This window comes from Lepisosteus oculatus, chromosome 3, assembly GCF_040954835.1.
Source record: "Lepisosteus oculatus isolate fLepOcu1 chromosome 3, fLepOcu1.hap2, whole genome shotgun sequence".
In the NCBI taxonomy this organism is placed as follows: domain Eukaryota; kingdom Metazoa; phylum Chordata; class Actinopteri; order Semionotiformes; family Lepisosteidae; genus Lepisosteus; species Lepisosteus oculatus.
Window position 1 is genome coordinate 53,179,751 of NC_090698.1, and position 15,794 is coordinate 53,195,544.

The window sequence follows — 15,794 nt, forward strand, 5'->3', positions numbered from 1 at the left end:
TCAAAGTCTTTGGATGCAGGAATATAAGTATCCCAAGGCAGGATATGTCACTGTGAAAATGATTCAAGCAAATAAACAAATTCTTTATTACAGTGCTATAAAAAATAGTATTGACTCAGAACTCAATGTGCTTTGTCCTCTGGGTGTAGCCAATAAGCCTGGTGTCACACAAAATGAGTAATAATAAGGTCTAATAAAATTAGACATAAAAAACACTGTGTGGGCAACAAACAAATAACCAATAGCTTGCACAGAAATAACAAAATACAGGAGGAAAAAAATGTACATCACCTTCTCCCACTTGCTGGATTAGAGCTTTGTCATATAAAAAACTCAAAACTACACTGTAGGTTTTTAAAATATTAAAAATAAATATAAAAAAAACAATAATCTTTATATTAGCAACCATGTTTTCATATGCTGAATTTTTTGTGGCCTTTAAACCTGAAATAACTTTTTACTACAATAAGCAATATTTACTTTTTTTCAGAAAAAGATTAGCTGTAGGTACAGTACAGTAAGTACAGCGATATAGATTTAAGGATAGCACATTATGTGTGAACAGAAGTTTAATTTGAATGTTAATCTGTTTTATTTTAGTGTAATTCCATACATACTTTGATTATCTTAGAATAAAATTCAGGAGGAAAAAAATGTACACCAGCGTTTTGGGAAGCCATCTTTAAAGGCTCAACAGGGACTCGGCCTCTTGAGCCAAAGGGAAATCTCCCTTCAGCCCAGCAGCTGTGGGCCCTGCTATTCACAGGGGAGGGCGGTGACATCGCTGCTCTGGTAAGCCAGCTCAGCTCTCGCAAGCAATGGAGGCTGTATGCGTTACACTCTCCCCCCCTTAACTCGCCATCCTCGGCGAAGGGCTATCCCACCCCGCCTCTCACACCAATGTAACGCCACGGGGTTCACGTGGGCGCCCTCGCCGCCGCCACATCAGGTCGTCCCCCCACCGTCGGGGACCCGAACCCGGGCCTCAGGCTTCACTCAAGAGGCTGGGTCCCTGTTGCACGGGCAAAATACATGCTTTTACACCAGCCACACTTACATTGTTCTTGTGGGGACAAAATTCTCTATTATATAACATTTTGCCAAAATGTCATTACTTTCTTGTTCCCAACCCTGGAATTATACAATTTGTTATTATATAGCAATCAAATATGCTCTGTGGTACCTTGACTTTCTCCGAAGTCCTCTTCCCTCCAAAGCCTCCTGCTCCCACAACGAACATGGAGAACTGATTGTAGCACACAAGCTCTTGACCATTGTATGTGTGGACTGAAAATATAGATTGAATCATCAGTGAGAGTGCAAGTTACATCACCACATTACACAAAGGTAAGAAAAAGCTTCTGATGTACAAACTGAATAGCCTCTCATTTTTAACAATTTGTCCCTGCTATTTACATGCTTCTGTAAAGTTTATACAAAGCAACAATTTTGCTTGACAAAAATGAAAGCTAACAGACAACATAATATAAGTATATATTATATATGTATATGACTTATGGCTTGCTATTAGTTATTTTGTGGAAAAAAAACTAGACTTGAATTTATGTCAACAGTTTGCTGACCTACTGAGGAACTGCTTTCTTGGAGAAACGTTCACACATTTGTTTTCCTTTATCATTTACTACTGTTCTCCAAGCCATTAATCTCAATATATACAGTAACAAAATAAAAGAGATGCTGTAATCCCCTAGGGTCTCTAATAATAAAATTATTAAGTACAATATAATACAGGTACAAGAAAAATCTAAAAACCTGAACAGTTTAACCCAACTCAATCTTTTCTGAAAGTCCTCACATGTCTTTTTGAGCGAACATTGCTGGAGAATGAAAGAGAATCTGCTTCTTTCCATTGCATAAATCTATGCCGTACATTTATTGAAAAACCTCTATCTTAGAAAAATCTGCCAAGGCCACCAGGACTGGCTTTGAAGATATAAGACATATGAAAAGCATACCCCAAAAGATCAAATTTTAATGGTCCTAATATTTAAATCACTTTTATCTAAAATTATATAATTTATACTTTACTGTAGCTGTTCTGTTATTAGCTTTAGGATTGCCTTGAGGACATTTTAAATAAAAAGCTAATAGTTAAGTCTCAAAGAAAGCATCAAAAATGTAATGAAGTGAAAAAAATGTTACATTTAAGTAAAAGCAGAATAGTGAAAATGAAAAGAATATTTTTGGAAGAAAAGAAAAAATAGAAGTGGTTCCACTTAAGGCTTCTGCAACTGGTGAAAAAGAATTGATAAAACCCTAAAGGTAATCAGGGTCTCTAGCATTAACTGTCACAGCATGTTTCCTGCCATGGAGAGGACAATTTATAAATTTCCTGAGAGCAGATTTAAACCTTCATATTTCACCAATATTAGGTTATTGATATAAATGTTCAAAATGTAATTTCAGTCCATTTCTTAATTTATTATATACTGTGACTGAATCTCCTATTTTGCAAACTTAATTTCAGGATACTCCTCAAATTAGGTAATATGACCCCAGATTGTAAAGAGACAGCTATTTTGCAAGTTTTTAACTTGAAATACATATACATTACATAACAGTAAATTAAATTAATAGTAAACTCTACAGTATCAGATACTGAATTTATCATTATGCACTAACTCTTATTAACCATACGCTGATCATCAGAAAAAATATTTAAACAATGATTATCCTAACAAATGTTGACAATCTCACTTTCTTGGGTGCTGATGAAAACAGACTATTGTCTTTTCATTTAACCCAAATCTGTTCTGCCTTCTTCTGTCATAGGATGTTATTCATGCCAAAAGGGTAATCAATTTTTGTCAACATTTTGAAAAGCAAGTCACAAAACGTACAGGAATGAAACTTGAGTTGACAGCTGGAACCACAACATCCATTTAGAAGCTATGGACATAGCTTTGAAATTTTCGTCTAATCTGACTATCAATAATTTGCTAGGTTTATAAAAGATACATTTGAGATGACTATTTTTGTAATCAAAGTATCTTGCTTCAGGCTGTAAAAATGGTGTTGATTAAATTGGTCTATTGGAAACAAACAGAATTAACAAAGCCTAATGCAACAATAAACCCTTTGGATTCTTTTTAAATGCTTAAGCATTTCCTAATGATCACACTCTATCCATGTAAATTTTGCAAACAATATAAATGATAGCTAACAAGATCTAAGCCCCAGGAGTGAGGCTAGAACATCCCTAGAACATGTTCTAGCCTCCCTGAATTGGCTCCCAGTGCTACATTAGATTGAATTTAAGATCCTTTTTTGACCTAAAAAGCACTAAACACTCAAGTCTCTTTCCTACCTCAAATACTGAACTACTACTCTTCATCTTGACCACTCCACTCTTTACATTTTACCTTGCTGTGTATCCTCATGACAAAATGCTCAGGGCATTCTACCAAAATTCACATGTGGATAGCTCCAAAACTATAGGAGCATTTAACTGAACAAGATTTTATAAAAGAAAATGTATTGGATGTTTATATTCAATGCTACAAGTTAATTTTTTCTTCAGGTTGGAATGTATTAAAGGGGATCTTTTAATAGTGAGGACAAAACTAAAACAACGTGGCGTCATCAGTTAGAAATCGAAATACATTACAGTAAATCAGATAATTTGAGGACTGGATCTTAAATTCTGAAAAAAAAAAGCTCACCATCCAAGATTATGAGCGCTCCAGACCCCTTATCCAAGACATCAACAACTGTAGCTTGAGAAGTCAGTTTTCCTGTATTTGCATATAAGCATTAGTAAATAACTGTTTGAAACAAATAAACAGTTGTAAGTCAGTAAGCAGTTGTCTTGCCAACAGAAGTAAACAAGACAAGTAAACATTAAAAGTACTCATATATTAAAAACATCTTCTGATAATAATCTCCAGCAAATACATATTCCTAGAATTAAATGTGCCAAATGGCCTGCTATCCTTTATATATTTTGTCATGATTCTATATAATAATAAATAATAATAAATAGCACATATTATCTAATTCAAAAGAGATTATCTAGTATCAAAATTAATTTAAAAATGCTCCGTTTCCAGAATCATTACTGGCAAATACAAAAAAACAAATGCAGAAGCCATTTAGTAAGAGCATCACATGCGGACAAATAATGTATTTTAAAAGTGTAGCAAATAAAATTTATTAAAAAAACAGCATCAAATGAGATGTAAATACAGAGTGAAATTCTATTTTGCTTTTCCTTTTTTAAAGATCTTTTTTTAAAGAACTTTACAAAAAATACTCCTGAGATAAGAATATTTCAGATAGGTTTTGACGATTCATACCCGAGGTTGGCAATGACGTAAACAACTCCAGATACTGTTCTCCATGTAAAAGCTGATAGAAGAAAAAAACACAGGAAGAATACTTAAAGGACAGAAATGCTATTCTGTTTTCATATGTATCCTATCTTCATATGACTTTACATTTCAAAGGAACATTCAATACAAATACCTTTACAAATTCACGATGAATTACAAATAACAGTTTCATAACAAGTCATATGACATTTCACAATTGAATAAACCTATAGAAAAATGTTATAATAAATAAAGCCCTGAGAACTAAGTAAAGGATGTTACACTGGATAATGAAAAAGGAATACATTACATACAAGTTACTACTTTTGAACTAATGCTATTTAGCATATTCAGTAGGAAATGGTCTATTCACCCAATATGATAGAAATGGAACAACTGAAAATGTTTGATCTAATGTTTGCATTGGCAGCTGTGTTTTACACGTGTTTTAAAAAGCATTGATGTGATGTGTCGTTATAATTAGTTAAGATGTGTCACTTTTTTCATTTTCTGGACCATAGTCCAAGTAACTCTGGCAGAAGAAGAATGGCTTGATGGCGCATGTCTGTAATGTGTGCATGCTGTCTTTATCCCTCATGTTAATATAAAGACAACAGCACAACCCATATGGATTAACAGCTGAGCATCCTAAATATCATCCTAAATAAAACTGCTGATGATGAAAAAATACTCCATTGTTGACTAGGAATTTGTAAATTCCTTAACATTTTTTTTCATATTCGTGGTACACGTGCTCACGTGGTACATGTGGTACATGGTATTTTCTCCAAAATTTGGAATTCATCTTTAAGAACCACATTAAGAACTCAAAGAAGGCGATAATAGTATATCTTAGTCAGAACAGAAAACTACGTTTAAGTGTAGAAGTGTTTTTACCTAGACCTAGAACAGATGACACGTCATTGCACAAAGAGTTGTGGGGTTGTGGAACAAGCTAACCAATTATGTTACTCGAACCCTTTTAAGAAATTTTAAGAAATGACTGAACAAATTAGCTGCTAACTACCAAACAGCCTACCTTTCATATGTTGAATACAAAATGTCTACCTATGATACACAAACAAGTGGTCCTTTTTTTATATAAAAGTAAACAATAAACACTGAATTGAATTTATTATTTCTGCAATATCAAGCAATCTAAAAAAACACTGCAGATGTATTATGTAATTACTATTTATTGCATTTAGCTGTACAAATTAAATTCAAAAGCTGCTGTCTTGAAAAGACTTTCTTTTTGTTCACTCTTTGAAGCACAGACGTGGAAGTGCCGAGGGACAAAATTCAAAGAGTTATTTACCTAAACCGTAATCTTTCAAAGCAGAAAAGAAGTGGAATAACAATGAAGTGGGATTTTAAAGCAATTATTTTAATAAAATAATTTAAGTGTCGAAAAGATGTGCCACCTCGCATTCACAAGCATCAAATATTAAAATGTATTTATTTCAAAATACTACTTAGTTCACTCAAATGACTTAAAATGACCAATTGCATTTGTCAATTGTAAAAAGTCAGTACAAAAGTATTTGTTTTGTTTTTAAGCTCATTATGTTCCTCCTACAACTTGCATTTTCTCTGCAGAAGGAGAGGTTTTTTTTGTTTCTTCTACATATTGAGACACATTTTATTTATTTATTTTACAAAGATATAATATTTTTTCTTACCTTTGTGTAGTCAAAATTTAATCCTGGAATAGAACTAAGGCTACCATCCATCATGGAGGGCTGTGATGCTATTACTCCAAAGGTAGGAAGACAACTGAAATCCTCATGGCCTTCATACAAAAACTTCAGATAATCTGGATCTTTGGTTGACATACCAACTCCAAGAGCATAAAGAATACACTGGGTGTGAGAGTAGGTGAAGCCAACTTCGGTCAACTTCTGACCAATCGCCATAAGCTGAAGATGAAAAACATTTTCAAACTATTGTATTGGATTCACATCTTCATTATGTGTTGGAACAAAATGTATTGTCATTCTGTCAGGGCAAGAGGATGAAACAGAAAGCTTAAAAGTATGAAAAATACAAAGTGATAAAAATGACCTTTTGAAATATTGCCCCCCAAGGAAAAATGACACCTTTTGGCTTTATAAAATTGCTTTATCTAGAAAATCTTGCTTTTTTTTCTTTCTTAAAACCATCACTCTTTAAGACATATATCCACAGAAAACACATTTTCCTCAGACAGCCTAGATATTTCTACTGAATCCTTAAAATAGAAATTAATATGAATTCATATTATTGCTCCTGGGCAGAACCTGAGTGTTACACAATACAAACTCAACAAAATTATATATAGCCGCCAAAGATAACTACTACTTGAGTTATAAAGTTGAGGCTACTTGCTACACAAAGCAAAACTCTGCAAAACCAGACGTCATAAGAAAAAAAACTACATACAGTATCTCTTTGCTGGTTCACCTATATACACATGCATATTCATTTACTGTCCCTGTGCTATTGTGTGGCATAGAAGGTTAGCATGCTGGCATGCTAAAAAAGAAATGCCACTCCTCCTCCTCCTCACTCTTGACCTCCCGTCGGCATGGAACAGGTTGAAGAGTGACTCATCCATGAAGAGAACCTGATGCCACTGCTGACGAGTCCGTTCTAGCCTCTGCCTGGCCCAAGCCAGTTGGGTGTGACGTCTAGGAGGTGTGAGCAGAGGGCCTCTGACAGGTCCCCTTCTTCTAAGGGCAGCAGCATGGAGCTTCAGTGTCCTGTCACTGATGCAGACATTGTGTCTGCTGGCATTTTCAGCAGAAACGATCTCTCAGATGGACCAATGTGATGTGTCGATCCTACTGTGGTGTGGTCACTCGAGGGTGACTGAGTCTTGGATGGTCATCTGTCCTGCTGGTCTGCTTTTTCTTGCAGTGACCTAAGCTTTGAATTAAGGCCTTTTTAAAGGTGACCTGATCAGGCATTGTTCCACCTGGACCTAGTTGGGTAAAAGTACTCCTAACAGGCTTGTGATTGGGGAGTTGCAATGCCTCACTGTACAAGCTGTATTGCTAGTCAGAGGGCTTAAAACAAATTGACAACTTTTTGTGAAAGTACATAAGGTATAACTATAGTATTCTCATTCCAGAAAATGTTGCATTTCTTTTTTCAATCAGTATACATCTATTTCAAAAAGCATGACTAAGAATTGTGATGGACTTTGGCCCTTTATTAACAATTTAAAAGAAGTTGTCATGTATGCCTTTTAGACATGTCCGGTCTAGTTCTTACTCATTAGCAACACTTTCAAACCTTCATAAAAACATTAAAACCCAAACATGGTCACAAAGTACCCATAGGTTCATTAATTTTAACTGTAAAAAACACTGCTACTTGTATGCTACTTTTTGAGGTCCTATAAAGACAGACATGAAGCTATTTCCTTGACAGACAGATTTATAATGTTGTCTTTGTACAGTACTCACTGGATTAATTCCTGAAGAATTAGTGGATATACCATTGGAAGGATTTTGTGATATTCCTGCTCCAGCATCAATTTTTGACAGCGTCTCAATCAGAGTACTTAATGATTCTGTAAAACATAAATGTGTTTTTGCAACATTAAAAGACTAAAAGCAACAAAAGAGAAATTAGAGTAATTTAGGAAAGATTATAGAAATAGATAAATATCACCAACTCTCAAACCAGCTAAGCAGCAGCACAATTTTATTTTTTTACTATATTTCAAAATTTGGTGACTGTATAGCTGTGTGGAGTTCAAAACTAAGGTTACCAACTAAGTGCATATACTGTATAAAACATTAAATGGTTTTTAAAACTGTCTGCAGAAGAAAAGCCTGACCTGGTAAAAAAAAAGTCAGAGCTAAAAAAATGTTTCCTGTGATTTGACAGTTGGAGAATCAACTGTGAGTGGATGGATAAAAGATGAAAAGGACTCCAGAGAATTCAATCACAAAGGCCACTTAGCAGAGAAGATGCTTTATGAAACTAAAAATGAATGATTACTTTCCCAATTAACCTGAGAAAAATGTCTAATGAAGCAAGTATTTTTGTTTTATACTATTGTATTTGAATGAAACTAATGTCGTCCAATTATTTCAGTGCAGTACAGTTACCCATAAATTTACAGCAACATCCCATAATTGCCCATTCACATCTATAAAACTAATACAATGTGTATTTAAATGCTTATTTGGGTTACAAAATTAACTATCATGTTACCTTCTGGATATATTTTTATACATAAAAGCCAATTTACCTGGTACTCATGACAAACCAAGTGGGTGATTATATTTCACAGTAAAGCTCTTTTATGGGTCTCATTAAGTCATAGTCTTTGCAGATTTATACTGGAGCTTGTCACCCACAGTATAGTGAGAATGCGGTCTATGCCACAAAAATGTTAATTATCTTGATATTGTAATTTTAAGTTTTGGATTTACATGATTTTGTCCATCTTTTTTATTTATAAACAACCTCGCAGTGCATCACATACATTTGAAAATGCCGTACATTGCTTTATATGGAAAAGTGTTTTACAGCCCTTTTTCAGGATTACTTTGAATTTTTGCTAATTTTTAAGTTTATTTTAAAACACAGAATTAATGCCACTTTGATTCTATAAAAAATATTTTCTAATTGGTATTAGTCCCTATAAACTACATAAAACTATAAACACTATAAAGTGTAATTTAATTATAGTGTTGTGCATCATTAAACTTATTTCAACTAATTGAATCCAAAGTTGTATAAGGAATAATTCAGGAAATTATTTATGATAAATATCATGCATGTAAATTCAGTACACATCCAGGAAAGGAAAATAAAGAATCTAGACACTGTTGTAAAATAGAACTATATTCACTGAATTAAACTCAACAGTCAGACACAATGGAATACAACCCTGTCAAAAGCTGCAAATTCAACTGTGGTCCCAGCTCAACAAATCCTTTTAGTAGTCCATCTATATTCAGGCACAGTATTTAAAGGTGCAGTAATGTAAGTGAAATGATCCAAATGGGTCTAGGACAGGGGTTGACCAACACAGAAAGAAAAAACATCTTGAATTTCAGTTAGGAGTAAGAATAGAATAACTTTCAAAAAAGCATATCTTTCAGATTACAGAAACATCAATAAATCAGCAAAACCTTCCTGTAATGAAAAGCTGTGGGGGCACACTTGCTCTAGCATAGGAAACATAGCCCTCTTTACTGTGTGAAAATATAATGGTTCAGTTCCTATAAACACCTCATTTCCTCCATGAGAGTATCTGCAGTGATTCAGTGACAGAAGCTGCTGGTTGGAAAATGAAAATATTTTTATATTCCACTGACAGGCTGAGAAAGCCATAATAAAACAAACTCAACCTGCAAGCCTATTGTCTCAGAAAAGGTGACTAGCTTCTGAATTATTTAAATCCCAAAGGCGACATGTTTGGTACACTACCAACTTAAAGGTATCTCAGAGATACCACAGTACTCACGGCTGGCTGTGCTGAAGCAGTGATGAAAAGGCAGAATAACCTGAAAAGAATATTTATCAAAACGTTTGAGATGCTGAATATCTGCCCTAGTGGGACATTATCTAAATAATGCAGATTTTTTATATTGCAAAGTTACTTAATGGTCAAGCCTATACAATACAAAGAAATAATCAGACTGCTTAGAACTCATCTAGCTACGGTAATTACATTTTTTATCAGAAACTGGCGACTAATTAAGAAAATACATAAAAGCACCAGGTTTTTTGCCTAGGGAATATGTAAATTACTGGAGATCAGGTGTAAAAGAAAAAGAAATATAGTCAAAGAAATGCATTAAATACAATGTAGAGAGTCATAAGTATAAGAAGTATAAGCCATCATAAGAAAAAAAGTGATTTTTTTTCCAAAACAAAAATTATGTTACTTTGTTTTAGGGCAAAATTCACACTATTTTCAGATGTTAAAAATGCTTTTCACAATATGGAAGTTATGCATTGATAGGACTTCTGTTTTTCTTTTTTCAAAATTAATCATATACAAAACACAGAACATGACTTTCTATGCAAATAGTAAATGAAACAACAAGAAAATACAGATAATAGGCTCTACTCCTTCAGTACTATTCATCACATCACTGTACATCACAAAGGATTTACAAATTGATCACTAGGCATTGCATAGGACTAGTGCCCCTATTGCAGGCAAACCTTATCTTCTCATTAACTCACAAGCCATGTCTTTTGACATTACAGTTTCGGAAAGAATTCAAAGTGCAATTCAAATCACTTATGAAGTCACACTCTATGGTGTTTAAACTCTTTTTAAAGAGTTTTAAGATCTTCTAGACCAGGAGTGTCAAACATACAACAAACAACAAGGCCAACTTCAGCCCATGGGGCATGTGTAGTCAGCATCTCAACTGGGATTCACCTTGTCTGAGCTTGAACAGCCCACACATCTAGCTAATCAAATTTTTATCAGAAACTGGTGAAATTACTGTAACAGTTTGCATACACTGCAGTCCCTGTGGTTCTCCACCTCTATCCAAGTGTAGTTTCATTTTGGCATGTCTTTGTGATAAAATGGTTGGGAAAATAAACCTGTACACACACTTTCTCTAAACTCCTCCACGTTTAAAAGAAACTGCAGCAGCTGAACCACCACTGGTCTCACTGACCCTGTGCCTATTGAGGTCTTTTATTATCTCAAAATAAGATTTAGCAATAAGGGCCTTTTAACTGTGTATCAAAGAACTGAAAAGAATGCTGTGCAATTCAAGAGAAGTGGAGAAATTTTATTTTTTCGCAGAAGTGAACAGAAAGCCAGAAGTGTTAATCAGTTCCCCCAGGCAGAGTTTACAGGTAATGCTGATCACTAATCCCACAATCCATTTAATCACACTTCCTTCCTCAATGTTCATAACGCAAGATTTCATATAATGAAAACGCAATTAGCACTACTTTACCTGTGAAAGCTTACAGCCTGTTCCAAATCTCTGGAAAATCACCCAACATTACTCAAACTTTACCCTAACATTACTGAACTGTCAAAATAAGAACAAGACATTTAAAAGTGTATGATAGCTCATTAGTTCAGGTGGGTAGCTGCGTCAGCATGCGTAGGCTGCAAAGGAACAAGTAATAGGTTTATTCCATGCTGAAAAAAAGAAGAGAGAAAAAACACAACGTTTCGGCCGTGGAGCCTTCATCAGGTGTGATAGCTCATTAGCCCATTTAACTACAATGCAATACCATAGTGGTACCATAATCAAATAGATAAAATGTTGTTGAGTCATACTGGGTGTGTTCTTTGAGATCTCGATTGAGAGACACGTTGCCTCAGTAACCACAGGGAGTGGTTAAGAGCAAGCCGAATACTTCCCTGAGAGATCAAGCAGAATTTAGTCCCGAGTATGCTGCAGATGTGAGGGTGTGACCATCGCGGTTCCACATGGGCTCGTGGGCTTACTTGATTACTTATCAAAGTGAAGAAAAGTTGCTATAGAGAATAAATTATTTCCCAATATGCACACTTGTGTTCTTGTGCCCTTCATATGTGCATTCTCGTTCAAGTCTGCAAGGGCTTAGGGTGTCCCATTAAGAGATTTGGAGATTAGAGATTTAAAGGGACAGCAGCCTCCGGGTTGGTGGTCGGGAGCAAGGAATATGTAAATCACTGAAGATGCGAGGCTCCTAGCAAGAGTGTCATCAGGGTAAAGCTCGTCGGGCCAGGGGAACTTCAAGGAAGGGCTCGGTAAGATGAGGCACCCCAGGCAGGACCGTGGCGTGGTTGTGGTAGAGACTCTGGGCCTGGGATTCCACGAGGGGTGGGCCCAGATTTCTCAGAGTATGTGACGCTGCGCGTCTGGGTTACCCTGAGTGGAAGCCAATGTCAACACCACTCTCAAAGCGCATGTTCAGATGCGAAAAGGTTTCCCCAGCAAGCTAAAAGGGCAATATCTGGTAAATACTTTAAACTCGCAAACACTTTTGAATCCTTTATATCACTTTACATTTTACAACCAGTGAATGCTTTGTTGGAGATTGTAAAATAAAATTTGTATAGCAGACATTCATAGCTGTGCAGTTATTTCTGTGAATTGCTGAACAACATTATTTTCAACAGAACAGAGATTTACATGGTGGACAATTATTACAGCTATGATATTTTAAATAATTATAGTTAATAATGTTAAAACAACATCCCATACTCATAGGGTAATGGGTATGTTTTGCTAAATTGGCACCTAGAATCAGATGGTTGCTGATTGCATTTTAAAGAGAGGTATGAAATTATAAAATAAATAAAAACCATGAAACACTACAAATAAATAATACTATGCATATATGTAGGTTGTGCCTACTATTTTGGTCATTTTATGGCCTGCCTGAAGCACATTTAAATTTAATTTGTTTTGCTGTGGAAAATGGGTTTTATACCCCTGGACTAGACATTTTAAAGCTTTACTGAGTGTACAATACAGATATGCATGTTAAGTAAGTCCATAGCCAGTAACCACATTACACTTGGAAAGAAATCATTCTTACAGAAACTAAATTACTTAATTATGCTTTGAACTTTTTAAAAGTTTGGAAAAAGGAAAAGAAACTTCTAGTAAAGTAGAAAAACGTTAAACTACTGCATTTTATGTCCTGGAAACTTATTTAAATTCACATTACACAGCAACATTCCAAGTCACAGCAGGACTGCATATTATAGAAGTCCTCTGGGTACGTATTTGTCTTTGGTCTAACTTTGAAGTTTGGTAAGGTCTTATTCCAATTCCATGTAATCAGATTTAACCTGAACTATTTGTCAATAATATCCTCAAAGGCTGAAATTACGAAAAAGCTATGTGAATGCACTAACATTACTATACCCATCAAATCTAAAAAATGGCTTTCCTAATGTGCTTTTACGGTGAGAAAAAAATGCCTCTGGCCTAAAATTCCCAATGTGAAAGAAGAAGAAGATATAAAAGGAAGTTAATAATTACTGTTAGAGGAAAGATTTCAGTACTACTGAATACAAATCATAATTCTATTGAGTTAATGGTTGTATTAATTTGTAATTTTGTATTAAATGTAAAAAGGGAATACTTTTAAACCATAGACAGAGGTCTATACTTACCACTTGGAATCTATACTCTTTACTCAAGTGAGTCAAATGATGGAAACAGAACATGTAATGCAAATCAACTGCAGACATTGTCTATATCATACTAGTAGCTTATTTAACCAAACACCAGAAAGAGTAATAACATTAATATAACTAAATTTTACTTAAATAAATAAAAACTACCCACATCACTAATGTTGCTATATAAATCATGGGGTACATTTAAGAAATTTGTGTCCTAAATATCATTGATACTTTCGTAGTCATAACAATTTACGATACATCTCATAAATGAGATTACAAATGAAATTGACAAATTTAGGTAACATAGGTATTGCTGTTACTTGTATTGAAATGCAAGCCAACATAAAGTATGTCAGTAGTAACTGTGTATGCGGTTATGAAGTCTTGCAATCACAGCGATGAAAACCTTTCTACCCTTGCTTCTAATTTATCTTAAAAACACAGGGTTCAAATATTAATTCAGAGGCATCGGAAAAATACTGGAAAAAACACTTGCCTACAGGAAGTTACAACAAGCATTTAATATATACACCATTAAAATTTTTATTTGTATGTGCACAGCTCCCAGGATGGTGAAATGTGCTTTGTCAATCAACAGTGCATTAAAGGGGAAATAAGGCTGGTGTTCCACACATACAAGAAAGGTTAATACAAAATCCCAGCAAGTGTCATAGTCAAACAGCTCCAGGAACAATTCCATCTTCTGTGGCTACTATTTCAACTTGGCTCACTAAGCTTCAAGGACAGGTCCTAAGGAATGTTTGTCTGGCAAGATGCTAGACAAGCCTTAAAGACCTCAAGGTCCTCCTTATCTGTGTCTGCTTCAGCTGCCACCTTGACAAGCTGACCCGACCTGGAATGATCAAGAACACCTCTAGACTCTTCCAACATTCATGTCAGATGGTGAACTGCTGGCTGAATGCAGCCACACTGGTATAGTTCTTTGCCTACAAAAGTCTCTCAATGCTAAAACAGCATTACGAAATGTCTGGCAGTCAACTGTTATAAGAGGAGCTTCATTATGCAGGCTCACGGCTATAAGTTTGCCAGCCAATATAAAAAGATAAATACAAAAATATATATATAGTGCACTAAATCAGCACTCAATTAGGCTGGAAGGTGGCCTTCATGGCTTAATCCCTTAACTTAATTCCATGACTAACTACCACAGGCATGTAGCTGCATTACTTACTCTCACTGCCAAAACAACCACTCAGTTATTTGATTAGGGCGGGCACCTCCAACACCTTCAAAATGCAGAGGTATTCTTTTTTTGGGCTCCTTAAACTTAGAAAGTCACAGGCCAGTCAGTTTCTGATACTACTGTGTTTTATTTTGGTTTCTAAACCCTTTGGTTCTATGCTAGATTTGTAAGAAAATAATTTAATACCACATGAAGACACTGACACCTGCATACCCACGACTCTATGATCTCTTAGTAAATGTGATGGACAGTTACAGATCATCAGCTCAGAGCTGGCTTTAGGACTGTAAAACAGATATGAGTACTTGCTATGGATCAATCAATCTAGACAACACATAATGGAAGAAAATGCAGAAAGCTAGGGCTCTTTACCTTGGACACTTGCAGGTTTGTCTGCATCACGGAAGTCACAGATCTCTTTCCATTTGTTCTGCACTGCCTCAGGAGTCATTTTCTGATTTTTCTGCCTGACAATGCTGCCTTTCGTTCTCTCCCAGCGCACTGATTACAGGAAAAAAATAGGAAATTGCTGACTCAGGTCATGCACTTAGAAAAACAACGAAAGAAAAAAATAGATCTTTCTCAGAAGCAATTCTAAAATACACATACAAAAACTTATTTTTTATTTTAGAGAAATGATAATGCATGTCTTTTCAATATTGAAGTTATATTAAATCAGATTATGTGCCTTCTTCCACATACTAGAATTACATTATTTGAGTTAGGAGTAATATAGTATTTTATTATGCTGAGACATTTTTTATTAAATATTTATAAAAATATTATATCAGTCAGTTTTAAAAATAAAACCAATTTCAATTGGTTAAAAATCACAATGAACAGGTTTATGTTTAAGTAACACTGAATAAAATTATAAGCAGGGATTCAAAAAAGTGTTAGGTTTGCAAGCTCGCTATTCTAAAAAAAACTGCCTATCTATTGTTCAGATAATGTAAAGTACAATAATGTACCATTGTGTGAACCTAGTGACTGAAAAATTCAATTGACTTGGCGATGTATGAATACAGTCCACATTCCTCTGATCAATGTTCTACATTGTATGTTGATATATACAGACAATTATCTCCATTATTCCATGGACAATCTGCGTATTTTGTTTTTCTTTTTTTAACCTGATTTTTACTAACTA

General features: G+C 34.9%; 1 protein-coding gene across 2 annotated transcripts in view; it reads right to left on the reverse strand.

The window, feature by feature from the left end:
- The window catches only part of hsd17b4 (hydroxysteroid (17-beta) dehydrogenase 4), a 90,842-nt gene that overhangs the window by 36,652 nt on the left and 38,396 nt on the right, over nucleotides 1-15,794 (reverse strand). For both annotated transcript variants that reach the window (XM_015367376.2, XM_015367367.2), the window contains exons 11-16: nucleotides 15,017-15,145; nucleotides 7,781-7,887; nucleotides 6,014-6,250; nucleotides 4,317-4,368; nucleotides 3,684-3,755; nucleotides 1,184-1,287 (exon numbers count right to left, since the gene is read on the reverse strand). In XM_015367376.2, coding sequence (XP_015222862.1) covers nucleotides 1,184-1,287; nucleotides 3,684-3,755; nucleotides 4,317-4,368; nucleotides 6,014-6,250; nucleotides 7,781-7,887; nucleotides 15,017-15,145 — 701 coding nt within the window. The remainder of the gene's footprint in view (nucleotides 1-1,183; nucleotides 1,288-3,683; nucleotides 3,756-4,316; nucleotides 4,369-6,013; nucleotides 6,251-7,780; nucleotides 7,888-15,016; nucleotides 15,146-15,794) is intronic.